At 34.6% G+C, this 19,381-nt stretch overlaps 1 protein-coding gene across 6 annotated transcripts in view; it reads right to left on the bottom strand.

Annotated features, from left to right (window-relative positions):
- Window positions 1-7,768: 7,768 nt before the first annotated feature.
- qsm (Zona pelucida superfamily protein qsm) overlaps window positions 7,769-19,381 on the bottom strand; it is a 59,319-nt gene continuing 47,706 nt past the window's right edge. For all 6 annotated transcript variants that reach the window (XM_070107795.1, XM_036362244.2, XM_036362242.2 and 3 more), the window contains 5 exons: window positions 10,084-10,310; window positions 9,489-9,661; window positions 9,183-9,413; window positions 8,813-9,111; window positions 7,769-8,748 (listed from right to left, as the gene is read on the bottom strand). In XM_070107795.1, the coding sequence (XP_069963896.1) occupies window positions 8,492-8,748; window positions 8,813-9,111; window positions 9,183-9,413; window positions 9,489-9,661; window positions 10,084-10,310 (1,187 nt within the window). In that variant the 3' untranslated portion in view covers window positions 7,769-8,491. The remainder of the gene's footprint in view (window positions 8,749-8,812; window positions 9,112-9,182; window positions 9,414-9,488; window positions 9,662-10,083; window positions 10,311-19,381) is intronic.

The raw sequence follows: 19,381 nt of genomic DNA, 5'->3' as shown, positions 1-19,381 counted from the left end.
CTATTGTATGAGTATGGGTATTTGGAGATTTAAAAAGGAAAGGGAATATCTGTGCTTGCCATTTATTGGCACATACGTTGAATTTTTGATTGTACAAGAAGGATTTTACAGTGTTAAACATTTGTTTCCAATTTCTTAGCGTCTAAGTTCACTGTGTACCATGTGAGTTCCAACTCTAACGAAGGATTTTTTTAAATCCTGGCGTGGTACTTCAACGTGCCAACGGCTTAGAGATGTGGGTTTAAATGGAAGACGACCTGTCAAAAAGCCACTATTAACACAACAAATGAATGCTGGAACTCCTTCTTGGGCTAAAAACAACAAAATTGGAATAAAAATGATTGGCAACAGATTATGTGGGCTGACAAAAAGCAAACTTAATTTGCTAAGATCACAAAATTTGCTTCACATGCGCCGTTCAGATGGTGAGAGGTTCCAAGATAATTGATTGGAAACAAATCTTTTATAAAACATTTATACAATATTGGTGTGTTTGATCCTATTCAGCTCGAAATTTTATTTTTAGTTGGCCAATACATTAAACGATCTAGGGATACAACTCTTTGAATGGCCTAGAAACACGCCCGACTTAAACCCTATTGAGTGTGAGTGGGCAGATAATACAACATGCGGTATAAAGAGACACACGCTCAAAAATTTAATCTCTGTCTTTTATGCGCGGCATTCCGTTTTGGTGCTTTGTCTAGCTCTCTTCTTCTTAACGCGGAACAGAATACGCAAGCCAAGGCAAATGTCACATAGAAGAATGTAATTATGCAAGACCATAATCAGAGAACATATATAATATACGTTAAATTAAAATATATTGGCAATCAAACCTCTAATTTGAGCAGGCATAAGTGCTGTCAAGCATACAAGCATCCAATTGCAAAAAAAACTGTGTCTACTCTACTTTTTTATAAAAATTGAAGCTACCTATGGGAGGTTGTGGACATCGATGACCTACTCCCAGATCTCACAAGTATTGCTCAAAAGTGCCAAAAAGAGGCTGAAGATAAAAAGGCAACTCTCAGCACTGAGTTGAAAGAAGTTATGAGTCGAGGGGAAGCGTCACTTACCATACTATAGATTTGTGGACCGACAATTATGTCAAACGTACTTTCTTTGGGGTCACTATGAAAATGAATGGCTTTAGTTTAACATCCCACGATTTCAGGATTAAGAGGGGATCCAAATATCTCGAAAACTATAAGTTTCCGGCGGCAATAATTATATATATTCGTGATCAGGAGAATCTCCTCTATCCAACCATACCCCTCTTAACCCTGAAATCGTGGGATGCTAAACTAAAGTTTTGCCAAATGAATATTAGATGAAGAGCCTAATCTTAGGTCTTAAACCAATGGACTTTCAACGATCAACTGCAGCAAACGTTCGTACGAAATTGAAGTCCGTTTTTGAACGAGTTCGACATCAAAAGTATGGAGAACATTAAATATGTAACTGACAGGGATACAAATATAATTAACGCCTTAGAAAGTAACCCAGCACAACTCGTAGCAACCATTTGCTTGCTAATGTACATACTTGACAAAGCGGTAAATGTATAGTTTAGGTCCCCCAACTAAGGAGGCCTGAAATTACATTTTTTTTTTTAAATCGTCTTATTTTTACGCGTAGATTACAAATTCGTGAGTGGAAAGTGAATTTTTTCCGTAAGTTATGCATATTTTTCAAAATTTATTTAACACACTTTGCACATATCACATATTCAAGTCACTTAGTTGTTGTAGCGGCAAAATTCTATAGAATTCAGATCACTTAGCTGTAATTTCCAGTTCAGCGTGTTAAACATTTTCTTATGAAAAAAATATACTGAAGAAATGTAACAGTCACAATTTCTTTTGCGCCGCGATCGGATGGTATGGACGAATATCGGAAATCGTCGAACTCCTTTCATGGTGTTCATAATTCAATCGCGTTAAACTCCTTTCTGCACTGGCGGCTTTCGGCCGCCTTTCAAAAAAATAAACCTGGTCGGTCCAAAACCGGGGTGTTCATAATTCAATCACGTCCTCCTTTTCGCTGCTCTCAACCTCGATGATAATCTTCATCACGATGCAGAGTATGTGTAATTATTGATATCACAATAAAAGTGCACTAACATTAATATATTAATATAAATTTTCAGAAACGTTTATGAAGAAGAGGAGAGATACACCAAAAAACTTGAACAATATGTGATTTTTGAAAAATTAAAAAAAAAAATAGAAATATTGAAAAAATTCACTTTCCGCTCACGGATTTGTAATCTACGCGTAAAAATAAGACGATACCGATGAACTGGCTGACGTATAAGTTGGTTGCAAAAAAGTGATAAAATACTTTAAAAAATCAAACTTACAACACAAGCTCATGATTTCCTTAAAAAATTCGTGCTAAACAGTGGGATTTTTTTTTTTGTATCCACCGGCTATTCACATACAAGATGGAAAGTGCAGAAAGGAACTGTACTCGAAACTTTACTTTAAAAGTGAGATGTTAAAAAAAAAAATGATTCCAAAAATTTTCTTATTTTAATTTTTTTCAACAATTTGACTATCAGGCTAAGCAAAAAAAAATATTTTTTGATGCGGAGCTTTGACACACAAGTTTACAAAACACATTGTGTGTGTGTGCGGCATACTTGTAGTTGCGGTGCACCAATGCAGATCTCTGGTGCAAATGAATAAATTTGGAGGCGTTTGGAAAATTTTAAATACTGAATAAATTTACAATGAGTTTCGCTATTTGAGCTTTTATTTTATTGTAAGAAAAAAGTAACGATAAAATTAAGAGGAAGATATTAGGAGAACACATTAATGCACTTGATGCACCAGTGGAATCGCTTGTGGAATTTAGCTTGCATTCACTTGTATGCTTGAATACATGCTTACTTTACAGATTTATATCACATTATCGACTGAACAAAGACGCATCTGAGTGTTAAAATACGTTTTGTAAATCCTCTTAAAATATCTAGATTTTTGCATAAACTCAATAATTATGACATTTTGTGTTTTATTCTTATGTTTTCCTCTATAGAAATAAAGATAAATTAAATCGTAGCAATAATATAAATTAATTTTTTTAAAATAGTTAAATTAGTTTCTGATAACAAAACCGATAAAATTGGTTTCCGTGACTCCCGGTCGCTGATGTCTTGTTTTACACACATCAACATGCAGAGGTTCTTTGTTTGCTTCTTTCGCTCGTTTGTCGGCCATTTCGTTGCCTTGGATTCCTACGTGCCCTGGTATCCACATAGTTTTGATTATGTTGTGGTATTTAGAAATAAGGTATTATTTTTGTAATCAGGAGGAATAGTTTGATTGGTTAAAAATGGCATCTATGACGGATTTGCTGTCGCTGAAAATAATGGTTTTCTTTTCATTGTTAGAGGGAAAAAGTACCGCTTCCAATATGGCAACTGTTTCAGCTGTATATAGCGAGCAGTATGATGGCAAAACAAAGACAACTATGGTCACACCGATTTTGTTTGTCAGAGCAACTGTGGTGGAGATGTCACTTTTAGATCCGTCTGCAAATATAAACTCACAATCATCTCTATATGGTTGTATAGTTTCTTTGTATAACTGGACATATTCAATGTTGCTCGTAGATTGCTTGCGATGTTGTTGTGTAACGTTAATACCTTCTGCTCAAATATAAACGAGACTGGCTCAAACAACAAAAACGGTTAATTATTCTTCAATACTTATTTTATCCCCTTCAAAATAGTCACCATTAGAGGCGATACACATATGCCACCTTTTTTTCCAATCTTCCTAACACTTCTGGTAGGCCGCTTTAGGTATGGCTTTCAGTTCCTTCTTCGAATTCTCTTTTATGACTTGAATCGACTGAAAATGCTTTCCACGAAGCGGCAATTTGAGTTTAGGGAAAAGAAAAAAGTCACACGGTGCCATGAGCTGGATTTTGGAATAAGTCGAGCAGACACACGTTTCATGCCCAAAACATCGTGAATAATGCTATGAGCGGATCCATTTGATATATTGAGCTCACTAGCTATCTCTCTTTCAGTCACACGACGATTTTCCAACACAATTTTCTTTACTTTTTCGACGTTTTCTTCATTTATTGACGTTGCTGGACGACGATCATGGGGCAAGTTCTCCAGCGATGTACGGCCGTCCTTGAACGACTTATACCAATCAAAAATACGTGCACGTGATAGGCAAGACTCCCCATATGCCTTCTGCAACATTTTCATTGCGTCCGTCGCACTTATTCCATTGGAATAACAAAATTTCAAACAATCACTTTTTGCTCAACGTTAATTTCCATAGTAAAATTCGAAAAACACACTCGAGGTTTGACTTGTTTATAGTGCCTTAAAAAAAAACTATGTGACAGATTGACATGTAAACATATAACAGTCCTGCCAACCTAAGCAAAAAAAAGTATGGCCATATGTCATGTCCTTGTCGGGTTATGGATTAAGTCTCGTTTTGCGTTGAGCAGAAGGTACAACATGACGATAATGTTGTGGAAGGTGGAGTTAGTGGGGGTAGGGTTTGTAATTATTCTGAGTTGTTTGGAAATAGTGACACAACGTATAATGTTTGAAGGTTTATTGTATCTGCGGGAACATTGGAGGGTACTGTTTACGTTATTAAGTGTTAACTCATTCCTTCATAGGAGCAATTTCGGGATAAGAAACAGTGTGTTATCCTAGCTGCCGCATGGTATGGTGTGTTTAAGAGTTTGATATGGATTTTGTCACAGTGTCCATATATTGCAAGCCCATAGTCAATTTTTGATAACAATAAGGCTCTTGTGACATTAATGAGAGTGTTGGGGTGACACAAACAATTTTTAATGATAAGTACTTTATAATATTTAGTCTTAGAAATAAATTTAATCGAATATATTTACAATGTTCTTTATAAGAAAGAGTTTTTTCAAATATTATGCCTAGTATTTTTAAACTATTGTATGAGTATGGGTATTTGGAGATTTAAAAAGGAAAGGGAATATCTGTGCTTGCCATTTATTGGCACATACGTTGAATTTTTGATTGTACAAGAAGGATTTTACAGTGTTAAACATTTGTTTCCAATTTCTTAGCGTCTAAGTTCACTGTGTACCATGTGAGTTCCAACTCTAACGAAGGATTTTTTTAAATCCTGGCGTGGTACTGAAACATTTACGAGTTGCCAAGTTAGTGGGAGCGAAATATTCTAATTGGTGTCTATTACTCCTAACCCTTTATGAAAACCGAATTGGTACGGGTTTATGAATCCATTTACTTTCGCATACCACATTAGTGTGGAAGAAATCATTTTCTCTAATGTCTTGGACATACAGGATAAGAGGGATCTGTAATTCTCAATATAGTAAGAATAATTAGTAGATTAGACCAATACGGTAGTTTTGCTGAAAACCTTTTGGTGTTATTTTCCGGAATAGTAAAATAAGCTGCAGAGCGAATAATAGCCTCAATAGCAGATGCTTTAGCATTTACGTTTTGTCTAGAGCGCCTAGTATTGGATAAACTTGCGGATATATTACTGAATTTTTCCCAGTCTGCCTTTTCGGTTAGAAATTTGGACCTTGACGTAACTTTGTATGTTTTAAGGATGGAGAAGGATGTGGTTATAGGAAAGGTCATCGATTGTATGAGATGGGAGTTTGGGTGCTATTGTGAATGCGGCAAGGATACTGTTGGGATGTGTAAAAGTACTATGTGTAGAGAAGTGAGGTGATTTAACATCGTTTAGTACGAAACGATGATTTGAAAGGACTATATCTGCGATAATTGTCGGTGATCCCCACAGTGGACTCCATGCATTAAAGTCTTCCTCTCCGTAGCAATTAACAATTGTGAAATTAAATCCAATTTCTTTTTCGATAACTAAGTAAAAATATCTCTTGCTGACGATAGGAATTTGCTTATGATTTAAATATACGTTTTGTGTAGTATTGTGGAAATAACTGTGATATTTTCAGGAGGATAAGCCTTTTTATTGAAAGGGATATAGGTCCCTTGGAGTGATATAATTTCTGGACGAAATTCATTAATAAGGATATTTTAATCAGGGTAGTTATTGAGTAGGTCATTTATATTCCATTGTAAAATACACATTAACATATTTTTGAAGATTATCTCGCTCTGTCCAAATCGTGAAATTATCTGCTCAGCGAAGTGTTCTCTCAATAAATTTATTCATTTCATTCACATTGGCCCCGTCTTGTTGAAACCAAATGTCAACGAGATCCCGAGCTCCAATTTCAGGCATCAAATAGTCGGTTATCATGGCGCATTAACGGTCGCCATTAACTGTTACGTTCTCACCGGCATCATTTTTGAACAAATGTGGACCGATGACCGGCCCTCAAATCACACAAAACCGTTGTTTATTTCTGGATGAAATGGCAGCTCGTGAATCTTTTCAGGTTGCTGTTCGTCCGAAATGTGGCAATTTTTCGCTGAACAAAATTTAGCTCGAAAACGTCGCATCTTCTTTCAAGAGCCCATAGAGCGAAGCTTTCCATAGGTCAGTCCGAGCTGCTCCACAGTCTTGGTGAACACTCTCAGTTACGGTCGCTATTCAATGTCTATTATTCAATAATGTATGCTGGGTCTCAAGAACGGTGATCGTTTTGCAATTAATACCACTTTGTATAAATTTGGTACATGTTTTGTCAGAATATTACCAGAATAGTTAATGCAAAAGGAACGAGTGCAAGGAGTGTGTTGGTGAAGGGAGAGGGCGCACATGTCGCAAATAGGGGCTTTATTACATCGTTTTGTTGTATGACCCAAAAGTTGGCAGCCTTTGCACCTCATGGGGTTAGGATCGTATAGCCTTACCTTATTTGTGTACCAAACACTTCAATTTTTTCAGGTAGCTGATATTTATCAAAGGTAAGGAGAACAACTTCACTAGGTACTGGCTTTTGGTTTACGTATTTAGGGAATTTGAAAATTGATACTACACCCTGTTCTTTTAAAGGTTCAATGATTGCATCATTTGGTATTTCATTATGACATGGTGCGCAAATTGTTCCCTTTGTATAGTTAAGGTTATGGTGGAGTTTTATTTCTACATCCCATATGCAATGTAATTATTTTGTTGTCATGAATTTTTAAAATATGTTGGGGTTTTTTACCAGTAATAATAGTTTTCTGCCTCTACATTCAGATATATTAATTATTTCACTGCTTATGTTTTTTAATGGTTTGTGCACTGCAAAACACAAATATGGAGCTTTTGATGATTCGTTGCACTTTGCACTAAATATTTCGGATTGTATTTTGTTGTTGGAGGAAGGGTTGGGAAATCACAACCGTTCGCTTTGAGTATCAGTGGATGACTGCGTCTTGGTATAATAATAGCGAGATCAACATAAGGGTACTCCTAATTCCTTTTGAATTCAAACACAATTTAGTCAATAATAAAATGCTATCTAGTAGTTGGCAGGAAAAACCCCAAATTGGAAAAACAAAGATTTATTTTTAATGTTTTTTGAATGGCGTTCTGAAATAGATCCGAACAGCTAATGCCAGCCAATGCAATTTCAAACACTGCCAACTAATTGAAACATATTTACATACATATTTTCTCCTTAGAAGCACTTAAATAAATGAGGTAGTTTGTAGTAAATAAAGTAATTTGCGTTTGTAATGTGAAAATTCGGGATGAATGCCGACAATCTAATATACATCTATACATACTATACTTGTATCATAGACTTAAAGTGAAAAACGATTTATAATGAAAAAATCAGGATGCACAGATAATAAATGCTGACTAACTGCTAGTTAGTATTTATATTATATTTCTTTATTATTACATATTAATATTCAATTAACTTACATACAACTTTTATCTTAGTAGACTAGTAGTGACTTACTCGTTAGAAGATAATATTTGAGCAGTACAAAACTGCTGCCACTTCTTTATCGATAAGAGCATGATTTTTAAAAGAAGTGCGACTAAATTTTACTTGGACCTTAGAATTAGAATTCCAAAATTTTAACCGATATACATATACTTATATGTATGTATGTTTGAAATAAGTTGTAGTTTTCAGCTGCCAGAAACTATTTGATTACATTTAGTATCTTTTTATTATAATTTATTGCTTTTATAATATTCTTTCGGAATATTCGTGGTAAATAACTGTTAATGATGGCAGTTTATATGTTATTTCTAACTGTAATAATTACACACGACTGCATACATGAGTATGTATGTACGCCATATGATATTAGACACACCTGCGTACATACATATGTATGTACACCCCTCTGTTCTGATGTACCTGATTTCTTTTTTTATTCCTGTTGCATATTTACATCAGATATCCCACTTTGTTTCCGCCCGACTTTCTTTTCTATTTATATTAAGCACATACATATGTATGTACTACTTATATATTTTATTATGGATAGAGTTTTCAAAGCTTATCGAGTTTTTAATAAACAAGTAATTGTGTTTGGGTTGGGTGGCGTAATCGTTTTTTACATACATTTAGAAACAAGTACCCAAATTCCAAAGACCAGAGGTGCCCATACCAATGATCTGCACGAAGCAGCATTACTGACGCTGCGTTGGGCTTGACTAAGTTCCCTCTCATCGACCACAAAGGCAGGCACGGACATTAGGGGTTGATCGAAGCCCTTTAGCGACTCACCGAAGTTAACGCGGCTATTACGCGCTAATCGCTGATTGGCCAATTTTAATTCCCTCAGCTTCTCCTCTAATTGCAGTACTTCATCTGAAAACAGAAAGCATTGATTAGTCGAAGATTACGCGCTTCTATCTAACTGCTATGCACTCACTATGATTGACACCTTCAATGTCGTTGATTTTTATGAACATAGCCAGTGATATTTCATAGACCTTGTTTATATCCATCAAGCCTTGAGCTAAAACCTCAGTTGTATCGCGCCTTCTGCGTCCATAACCGATTTGTCCGTTCGAGCACTGAGTTCCAAGACATTTGTCAAGGCATACATTGACTGTGGCACGGAACTGAACGTATGATGAGTCAGGGAACTTAAACGCTTTGAATTTGGCTGACAAGGTGTCACCGTTGATGGTATTAAAGTTTTCGAATAGATATGGATCCACCGTGCAACTGCAAGTTTAATTTATATTTCCTTATTAATTCAATTCAGGACTTAAATATAGCCGTAAAAAATATATTACCCTTTAAATACAATTGTTTCAGAGAGTTGGCGAGTATCGGTCACCTCTAGATAATTCACACCCAAGCCATAAACCTGCGCTGAATCGCGGTCCAAATTTATTTCCATCGTCAATGGGGTGCCAGGTGTAACGGTTAGATCGCCAGAAACCTTTTTGCCATTCTGATTAACACCTATCGATAGTCGCGGTTCGGGTGCGCGCTCGGTAAGAGATGTTGTAATCTCCAAGTCCCTTTTGGTTGACAGAAATAGAAATAGAAACGAAATTAAGTTACATATGCACCATTCGTACAAGTTTAAAACTTACTCTGGCTCTTGGAACCCAGCCGGTAGAACGTCGCGTCTCATAACTCCATGATGTTTGGTAGCATTCAGCATAAGCACATTGTAAAATGGCTCTGTTGTGATGCATTTCACACTTACTACTTCTTTGCCCTCTGCGGATTCTATCAGTATCTTGTGATAGTATACTTTTTTGCCCTATGAAATATATTAGATGTCATTTAAATAAGTCCATGCATTATAAATAACATAACATAATAATTATAATATTAATATATTAATGCCAGCCGAATTTTTCTCTATGTAACAAGATAGAACTAATTTTTCTAGAAAGGTCAGCCAATCAAAGCAAAATGAGAAAAACTGGTTGTCACTTATTTACATACATATGTTCTAATTTTATGTTGGCCGAAAGTCCACAGGATTTCGGAAGTTGTTTGAACTTATCAATTAAAATAGTTAATCAAGATTGACCACTTTAGTAATGAGGATTTCGACTAACCAAATAGCGAAATACATATGTACAAACCCATGAATTCGAAGCGCTTGGGACAGTCAGCTGCGCTCGTACTTCGCCTACCCTTACCTTTAACTTCATATATAATATGAATTTTTATTACCGTCAACTGATTAACCATCCGTGTGACTCCGCATTCGTAAAAGTCAGTAAGGGAAAGCCGAAACACAGCCTGCAACTCACTAATTTGGGGCTGACAACGTTCGTTTGGGTAATCTTTCAGGCCTTCCAAGTATATTTGCGGGTGCTTGCCTGAATCCTCTTTGTTTGCTTCAGGTATTTGTATTTCCACTTGCATCTGGTTCTCTGTGCAGTGTATTTTGTGAGCAACTAAAAATAAAAATGCAAAAAAAAAGTATTTTTAACCTTATGTCATAAATTTTAGATCAAAGTTTAATAGCATTTTTTCGTGCTTGGACTTTCAAATTGATGTGTGACGTAACTACAAAGATTTTCGATCTTAAAATATTTTAATGCAGACAAATAAGCAATCAGAATAAGACCAGACTAGTTTACTTTAGAATGACTATCTTGAAAAATTATTCAGAAAGGCCCCTTTGTTATAATTTCCCACAGTGTTTATATTAGAAAAAAGAAAGAAGAGGTATATCCATCAAATATTTAACAAGACTCAGGCTTGGTTACAACTTCGATTGTTTTCGGTTTATCCAACTTAATGACCTAAAAGGACCTTATTTTTGCTTCATAACAAGGATTATTCCTCGTTTGACCCTAAATTCCTTACAATTGAATTTCTATCATCCTATAATTATTTAAAAAAAATACATTTAGCACACATATATAAGCCAGAATAATAAACGCGCCAATGTAATTTTGCACCACAACCCTGTCGAAAGTCAAGAATAAGTTAATAAGTATTGTAGATAAGCTTTTGGCTTTGATAAGAATAGATGGTAAAAGTGAATCACACAACTAGATCGCTACAAAATATAGATTCCATAAAAAAGTAGGACTGTATGCTATTACAGCAAGGCTTCGCCCATCGATCAATAAAAATTTTAGCATGTCCTGAACGCTTTGAGCATTCTCGACTAAACAATTTTTATAAATAATCTGTAATGAAATTGAAGTAAGATCATAAGAGTAACCAGACTGAAATCAGATAATAATCCCGCCTTTTCCTAGCTTTTGGTTGACGTTTTCACATTAACTCAATATATTAAATTTAGACTCTTCGGTTAAGTTTAAATCACATATATTTCATTTGCGGATGATTTTAATATTATATAATATATAATAATTGCTGACGGGAAGTATAATATAGTAATAAAACCAAAGGAGTCTATGACTTTTAAAATAAGTTAATAAGAAAACAAATTTAATTGTTATCCATTCACGATTTTGTCGAGCAATGAATGTTGAAATTTTTCGCAAAATTTTTTCATGTAAAGTTTTGCCAACACCTGAAGTCATTTCCCCGATTTTAATCCTTGTAAGTTTCAAGGTTATAAAATATTCGGTTATACTCTTACTTAGCCCTTTCTTAATTGTTACTTTTTCCACTTATTTCAAATTTAAAATGTTGAAATAAATTGGTTGTTGTAAACAATAATAAAAGCATACTGCCTAATAAAATATGTCTTCACGCTGACTGAAAGTTTTGTGATAATTAATTATTTAGTTTTCCTTGGTTGGTCTGTTATTCTTTACATAGTTCAGTATGTATGACGGGCGTATCATTATTTCCGAACGTTTTATCGAGCTACTGTTCGGTCAGTTTTGAAAAACATGGTGTGAAGTTTTGTGCATGTGCCGTTACGCATTGCGAGAAATCTATATACTTACACATATTCAAACATCAATGTTTGTGTTCATATTTACTCGATTGTCATAAATCACACATTGCATCATTAATCACCGACTTGAAGTGAGTTGCACACACACACGCTCAAGCAATACAAATCGTATTTAAAGTCGTAATGCGAAACAAACACAAATCATACTAACGGGTGTTTTTTTTAGAGGTATAGAACTTTAAATTGCAATAAAACTACGATGGATTATTAGATTGACATAAATTATATGTATCCGAAAGATAATCTTGTGACATTACATTTTAAATATGATTTCTGGCATATGACCGCCACGGCTGGCTCGGATGTAGTCCAATCTGGACATCCAATTTTCGATGACTTTTTCCAACATTTGTGGCCGTATATCGGCAATAACACGGCGAATGTTGTCTTTCAAATGGTTAAGCTTGTGGCTTATGCGCATAGACCAATGACTTTACATAACCCCACAGAAAGTAGTCTAGCGGTACTAAATCACAAGATCTTGGAGGCCAATTTACAGGTCCAAAACGTGAAATTAGGCGGTCACCAAACGTGTCTTTCAATAAATCGATTATGGCACGAGCTGTGTGACATGTTGCGCCGTCTTCTTGGAACCACAGCTCCTGGACATCATGGTTGTTCAATTCAGGAATGAAAAAGTTAGTAATCATGGCTCTGTACCGATCACCATTGACTGTAACGTTCTGGCCATCATCATTTTCTAAGAAGTACGGACCAATGATTCCACCAGCCCATAAAGCGCACCAAACAGTCAGTTTTTCTGGATGTAACGGTGTATCGACATACACTTGAGGATTACCTTCACTCCAAATGCGGCAGTTTTGTTTGTTGACTTAGCCATTCAATCAGAAGTGCGCTTCATGGTTAAAAAAAATTGTGGACGATAAAATGAACGTAGTGCGCGATACGTATTCCGCACAGAACCATTATTTTCGAAATAAAATTGCACTATTTGCAAGCGTTGTTCAGGCGTGAGTCCATTCATGATGAATTGCCATACCAAACCAAGGATGACATGATGCGAGACTCTCTCATTTTCGCTGATTTTTCTGTTATTCTCTTTCCCTGATTATTAAAATCAGGGAATTTCGAACAGCTGATGTCAAAAAAGGCGGGATGCCAGAAATAAACCCGCTAAAAATAGCTAACAAAAGCAGTGCGAAACGAAATTTCAAGGAATGCAACTAAATTTTATTTGTTAATTTAATTTAAAACGTTCATCATAAAACCATGATCTTTTATTATGACTTGTATTGTTTCTTTGTTATAATTTTTTTTATTTATATGCTATTTTTTTATGTTATATGAGTTTTTAAAAATTTTATAATATAAATACACGTATATAGGGACGGAGCACCTAAAAATAATATCGATATGCAAAATACCCAAAAGCTTTTTTTATAATACCCAATCTGTTTCCTTTCGACAGTGGCATGATTGGAAAATGTTATAAAAAATGTGGGTTTTGACAGCTGTCTCTCGATTCAAAGAGTCTCGCATCATTTCATCCTTGACCAAACTGCAGAGATAAGGAGATGCCCAACTCGTCTCTCACTGGAAATGAGAGCGCAATTGATAAACGTCAAAACCTACTGAACTCAAGCAACTGTCAAAGTTCAGTAGGTCTGACGTTTAGCAATTGGAAAAAGAGGGACGGCCAGATTAAAATCCTACAGAAAAATATGTAAACGGAGAGATTTGTGCTGCTGTTGAAGATCACTAACAAAAATTAGAAAACAATGAAAATGAAAGAAAACGCGAAATTGAAATGTATGTGATGATATCTTTTGTGATGTCATGCTAAGTGGTATTGATTTTCAATTGAAAATTTTTAAAAACATTTATTAATTGAGAGCTAATACATTTATTCATTTGATTACGTATTGAAAGTTCAAAGATCAATTGTTTAATAAATCACAAAATCACAAAAAAAAGAGTATAAAAAGTTTCTGCATATGTTTAACGGATACATGTATAATAATATTTAATCTTAATAAATGATGGGTATTTTAATTTAAATTCTCAAAAATTATTATTTTGTACCATCTGGCTACAATGGAAAATGTTATAAAAAACGCTAATTTTGAGGCGCTCTCACACTGGAAAGAGTTGGGCATCCCATTATCCCTGCCAAACTGAGAATAAATCACTTGACAGCTGTTAAAACGGTCGCCATCTTGAACAGTAATGCCAACTTAAGTTCTATACCTCGAAAAAAAAATACCCTTTATATCTCCGCATAAAATTCGGAAGCAGAAATACACCATATGCCAGTTTCCCGGCTAACAAAGTTTTTACTGTTACATTATATTCTTGGCTTATTACAGATTTTGTTCGTCTAGTGTTGCATGCATATAATAGATGTAACCAGTGCATCTAAACCTGCTCGCTATATTGCTTTTTCAAACTGTCTTGGTTTTGAACTTTGATAAAAAAAACTTGCTATTATTTTTGCGTTTGTTCTTAATTGAATTTATTATTATTAATATTTTATTAACACACTAATTTATTCTACATCCATTAAATTATGTTTTACTTACTCTTTTATTTGATCTTCATTCTTGTTGTTTATTATGTCTTGGAACTTCCCCAATTGTAACATTAAAGGCGAGTCAGATCGCTATGTTTCATGCTGGCTTTGTGATGGGCTTGCCCATATTAAATGTGCTAGACTGACAGGTAGAATCTTAGATTATATTCTCGACTGTAAGGGATTGCGTTGGTCCTGTTTAAATTTTAGAATCGATCTATTTAAAGTTTATAGGGAGACACGCAATGGCTTTAACGAAATCGGTCGAGATCTTGTAATTCTCACTGAAAAATTTAGGCACTACGAAAAATTGTTCAAATCTTTTAAGTGCCTGAATGATTCTCATGAATCCTCCAAACCTGCTCCTAAGAGTAAACGTCCTTCCGATGAAGTAACACTTAGTTCTTCTGTACAGAAAAGAACATCTCCGCCCAATGACCTAATAAATCTCTCTTCTCCTTGCCCTCAAGGTGATAAGCCGTCAAAAGAGCTCAATTCCCCAAAAGCTCTATCTAATAGTAACAAGTGTCTCACAATTCCAGAGGCTCCCCCTAATAACTTAGTAACCTCTATTAAAAATTTGGTATTTTCCACCTAAAAAATCTATATTTCTTTCTAGACTTGCCAAAGATACCTTGGTGGAGGACATTACGTCTTAGATTTCGTCACGTTTAAAAATTGATGATATCAATATCCGTAAATTTAACTTTAATTATGGTAGAAGTATATCATCGTTTAAAATAGACGTTCAAAAAGATTTTAGATAGTTCATTCTGGCCACCTGGGACTTTTGTACACGAATTTAAGCCTAAACTTAGAAGTCAAACTGAGGAAAACATTGCTAAATTACCAAAAGCAACCACCGATATAAAAAACTGATTGGTAAAAATTCGCTAAGCATTTATCATCAAAATGTTATCAAAAACAAATAACTTGCCATAACTAAGCTCCGCAATAAGATACAAGACTGTTATTTGGTACACAGGATCACATTAGGGAGGGGCATCTGCAGTTAAAACTTTTTTTAAAAAGTGGGCGTGGTCCCGCCTCTAATAGGTTTAATGTGCATATCTCCTAAACCGCTAATGCTATAATAACAAAATTCACTGGAAGCAAATGTTTTTAGCACTTCTATTGACGGTGTGAAAATAGTTGAAATCGGGTGGCAACTCCGCCCACTCCCCATATAACGGTACTGTTAAAAACTACTAAAAGCGCGATAAATCAAGCACTAAACACGCCAGAGACATTAAATTTTATCTCTAAGATGGTATAAGATGACTTTATAGGAACCGCGTTCAAAATTAGACAGTGGGCGTGGCACAGCCTACTTTTAGGTGAAAACCCATATCTTGAGATCTGCTTAACCGATTTCAACCAAATTCGGTGCGTAACGTTCTTTTCATGTTTCTATGTCATAGTGCGAAAATGGGCGAAATCAGACTACAACCACGCCTACTTCCCATGAAACACCATTTTCAATTCCATCTGATTCTTTCACTTTCCACTATGCATATCAAGCAACAATGATTATATCGGGGTAAAACTTTGCGTGAATAATACGTTTAAAGTATGCCACCTTGTGACCAAAAATTGTCTAAATCGAACCAAAACTGTTCAAGCCCCTAAGTACTAAATATGTGGACCCCAGTGCCTATAGTTGACCTTCTACCGAAAATATCAGTCAATCCACAAAGAAATCTCAAACGAGTATACCATTTGACTTTGCGAGAGTATAAAATGTTCGGTTACATCCGAACTTAGCCCTTCCTTACTTGTTGATAATGAGATTTTAAATAGCGAATTTCAAATATTTAGATGTGATCGACTGAACAGAATCGGTGGAGGTGTTCTATTTGCCGTACATTCCTCTATCCCATCTGAAGATGTTCTTGTTCCAGGAACCGACTCATTTGAATTTAAATGTATTAGAGTCTACGTTAATAGTTGCTTTATTTATTTAACCCTGTCTTATATGCCACCCCATTCGGACTTATCTGTATACATGCAGCATGCTTCTTTAATAAATAGTGCTACTTCGATGGCAAATAATTCAGATTCAATAATCGTTACACTTCGTGGAAAGCTTTCGATGACTATATGAGTTGGGTCTGAACCAAATTAATTTGATTCCGAATCAATTTGGTAAATGCTTAGATTTAGTATACGTTGATACCTCTTCAAAGTGTTCCGTTATTCACCGTTCTACCAGAGGACTCGTATCATCCTGCTTTGGAAATATCTGTCGAAATCATAGGCAATGTACGGGATAATAATCATTAAACTTCGTGCTTCTGTACTCGGTACAACTTTGCAAAAGCTAATTTTAAAAAGTTAAATACAGAACTTTCTACAATATCATGGCCTAATTATAATGGTGATATTGAATTGAGTGTCTCTCATTTTAATAACATTATTACGAAATTATTTGAAAAGTATGTTCCAATAGTAATTGTTAATAAAAGTAAAAGTAGAAGTCCGTGGTCGTCGGAAGAGTTACATAAATTGAAAAACAGAAAAACTCGAGCCTTTAAACATTTAAAAAAAACCGGTTCACTTGTCGACTATTCTAAATATTCTGTATTGCGTCGACAATATTTTGACCTAAACAAAAAATATTATAATAATTACTTAAATAAAGTAAAAAAGAATGTTGTAAGTAATCCAAAATCGTTTTATGATTTCGTCAACTCCAAACGCAGGATTTTCAAATTTCCAATGAAATACAAATCTATCATTTCAACTGACAATGTTATTATATCCAATATGTTTGCAGAATTTTTCAAGTCAAACTACTGTAATAATACGTGTTCGAATACTTTAATTAACGCTCCAATTATATCTGAAGAAGATGTCCTACTTAAATTAAATAAGTTAAAACCATGTTTTAGTTACGGGACAGACATGATACTCTCATGCTTCCTAAAAAATAGTGCCAAATATATTTACTTGCCTTTGACAAGGATATTTAATTCCTCTCTTAAACACGGTATATTTCCTTCAATATGGAAACAGTCATTTATAATTCCTTTGCATAAAAGTGGATTTAGATCCAACATTGAAAACTATAGAGGTATCGCAAAACTATCAGTTATACCTAAACTTCTTGAAGCTATCATCACTGACCATATTTCCTTTTCGATTTCTCCGATAATATCCTCATCTCAGCATGGATTTGCCTAACAAACCTGCTTGAATTTGTAAACCATGTATCATTGGGTTTTAGGGAACATAAGCATACGGATGTTATATACACAGACTTTAGCAAAGCTTTCGATAATGTAAATATCTCGATTCTCATACATAAACTTGATCTGGCTTTCAGCCAAGATTCCTTCAATGGGTATCTTCCTATCTTTATAATAGAACACAACGAGTGATATTTGAGATACACCTTCAGATACAATTCATGTTTCTTCAGGTGTTCCGCAAGGTAGTCATCTTGGCCCGATTCTGTTCTTGTTGTTTATTAACGATATCTCTTCAGTAATTGAATTCTCAAAAATTTTATCATACGCTGACGACGTAAAGCTTTTTAAATCATACACTTCAACTGAGGAAAGGTGTCTGTTGCAAACAGTCTTAAACAATATGGTTGCATGGTGTGATAGAAATGATTTGCATTATATTTGAATAAATGTAAGACGATGTGCTTTTCCCGTAGATCTGTCCACCCCTCTTCTTATGTAATAAAACACCATATTCTGAAGCAAGTTCTTAACTATGTTGATTTGGAAGTTAATATGGACCCTAAGCTTAATTTTTGTCTTCAAATTGACACCATGGTCTTGAAAGCAAAAGCTGTCCTCAGTTTTGATAAACGTTGCTATAAAGAATTTAGAGATCCGTATATTAATAAAACACTTTATACAACTTTGGTTGGACCTATATTGGAATATGGCTCTGTTGTATGGAACCCTAACTACCAAATCCATTCTGACAAGTTAGAGTCTGTTCAAAAACAATTTTTACTATTCTAGGGTTCTACCTCCATACACTAATCGTTTACAACTAATTAATCTATCTACACTTTCTAGTCGTAAGGAAATGTGTGGCATAATATTCTTAGTGAAAATCTTGAATGGAACAGCTTGCAGTTCTTTTCTCCTGTCTGAAATTAAATTTAATATCCCGATTCGCTTTTCGAGGCAGTTTAGACCTTTACTGTTAAAATCTTGTAGATCAAGTTTTGAACTAAACGAGCCATTCCGCCGTATATGTCATGATTTTAATTCTCATTCCAACACATTTGACTTATATGACTCACTTTTCAAAATTAAAAAGACTTTATTGTTTTCTCTTAATGAATGAAAATGTAACAATTTATTATATTGTAACTATAAATCTTAGCTGTTAAAGTTTTTGTTTCTGTAGCTGAGCAGTTTTATATCTCAACACTTAAAAAACTCTCTTGCCTTTTCTGACTCGGCTAATTCAGCACGTATGCGGATTGCGCCCCTCTCGTCGTTTGGGCGGGAGGAGGGTAATCGTTGGGTTATTATTATTATTATTATCTATGTGAATATATATATACATATGACTAGACTTGATACTTGGAGTTTTTGCTGTGTATGAGAAAGTGCAATTTTACTCAATCTTACTTAACATGTGCTTATGCACTTAAACATTTCACATAAATATTTTTAAAAAATTAAAAATATTATTTTAAAGAAGTTTGCATTGAGTCATAGAAGCAATATACAAACTTCGAATGTGACCAAAAATATATAGTGGAATATTTTATGTTGCGTTTTACAAAAATTTCGACAAACTTAAAAACAACACATAGGTTACATGCTAGTGATCGAAATCAATGGCGACTCAGAACAGAATAATAATCTTATCAAATTCAATTTAGTTTTACTGTTCACACTCTTCTAAAAATTGTGCGAGTATTTCATAAATTTTTACGATAAAATTACCTAATAATTATTTAATTAATTAGATTAGATATATTATGTTAAATGAATCTTTGTTTACATTTCTCTACAATGCTATCATAGTAAAAGAAGAAAAAAATACTCTTTCGAGTACAAAAGTTTCCAATTAGTCTC

The sequence above is a fragment of the Bactrocera oleae genome, chromosome 4 (assembly GCF_042242935.1).
Source record: "Bactrocera oleae isolate idBacOlea1 chromosome 4, idBacOlea1, whole genome shotgun sequence".
NCBI classification, from domain to species: Eukaryota; Metazoa; Arthropoda; class Insecta; order Diptera; family Tephritidae; genus Bactrocera; species Bactrocera oleae.
Note: the sequence above shows the minus strand (reverse complement) of the source record. Positions and strands in the feature narration are given on the sequence as shown.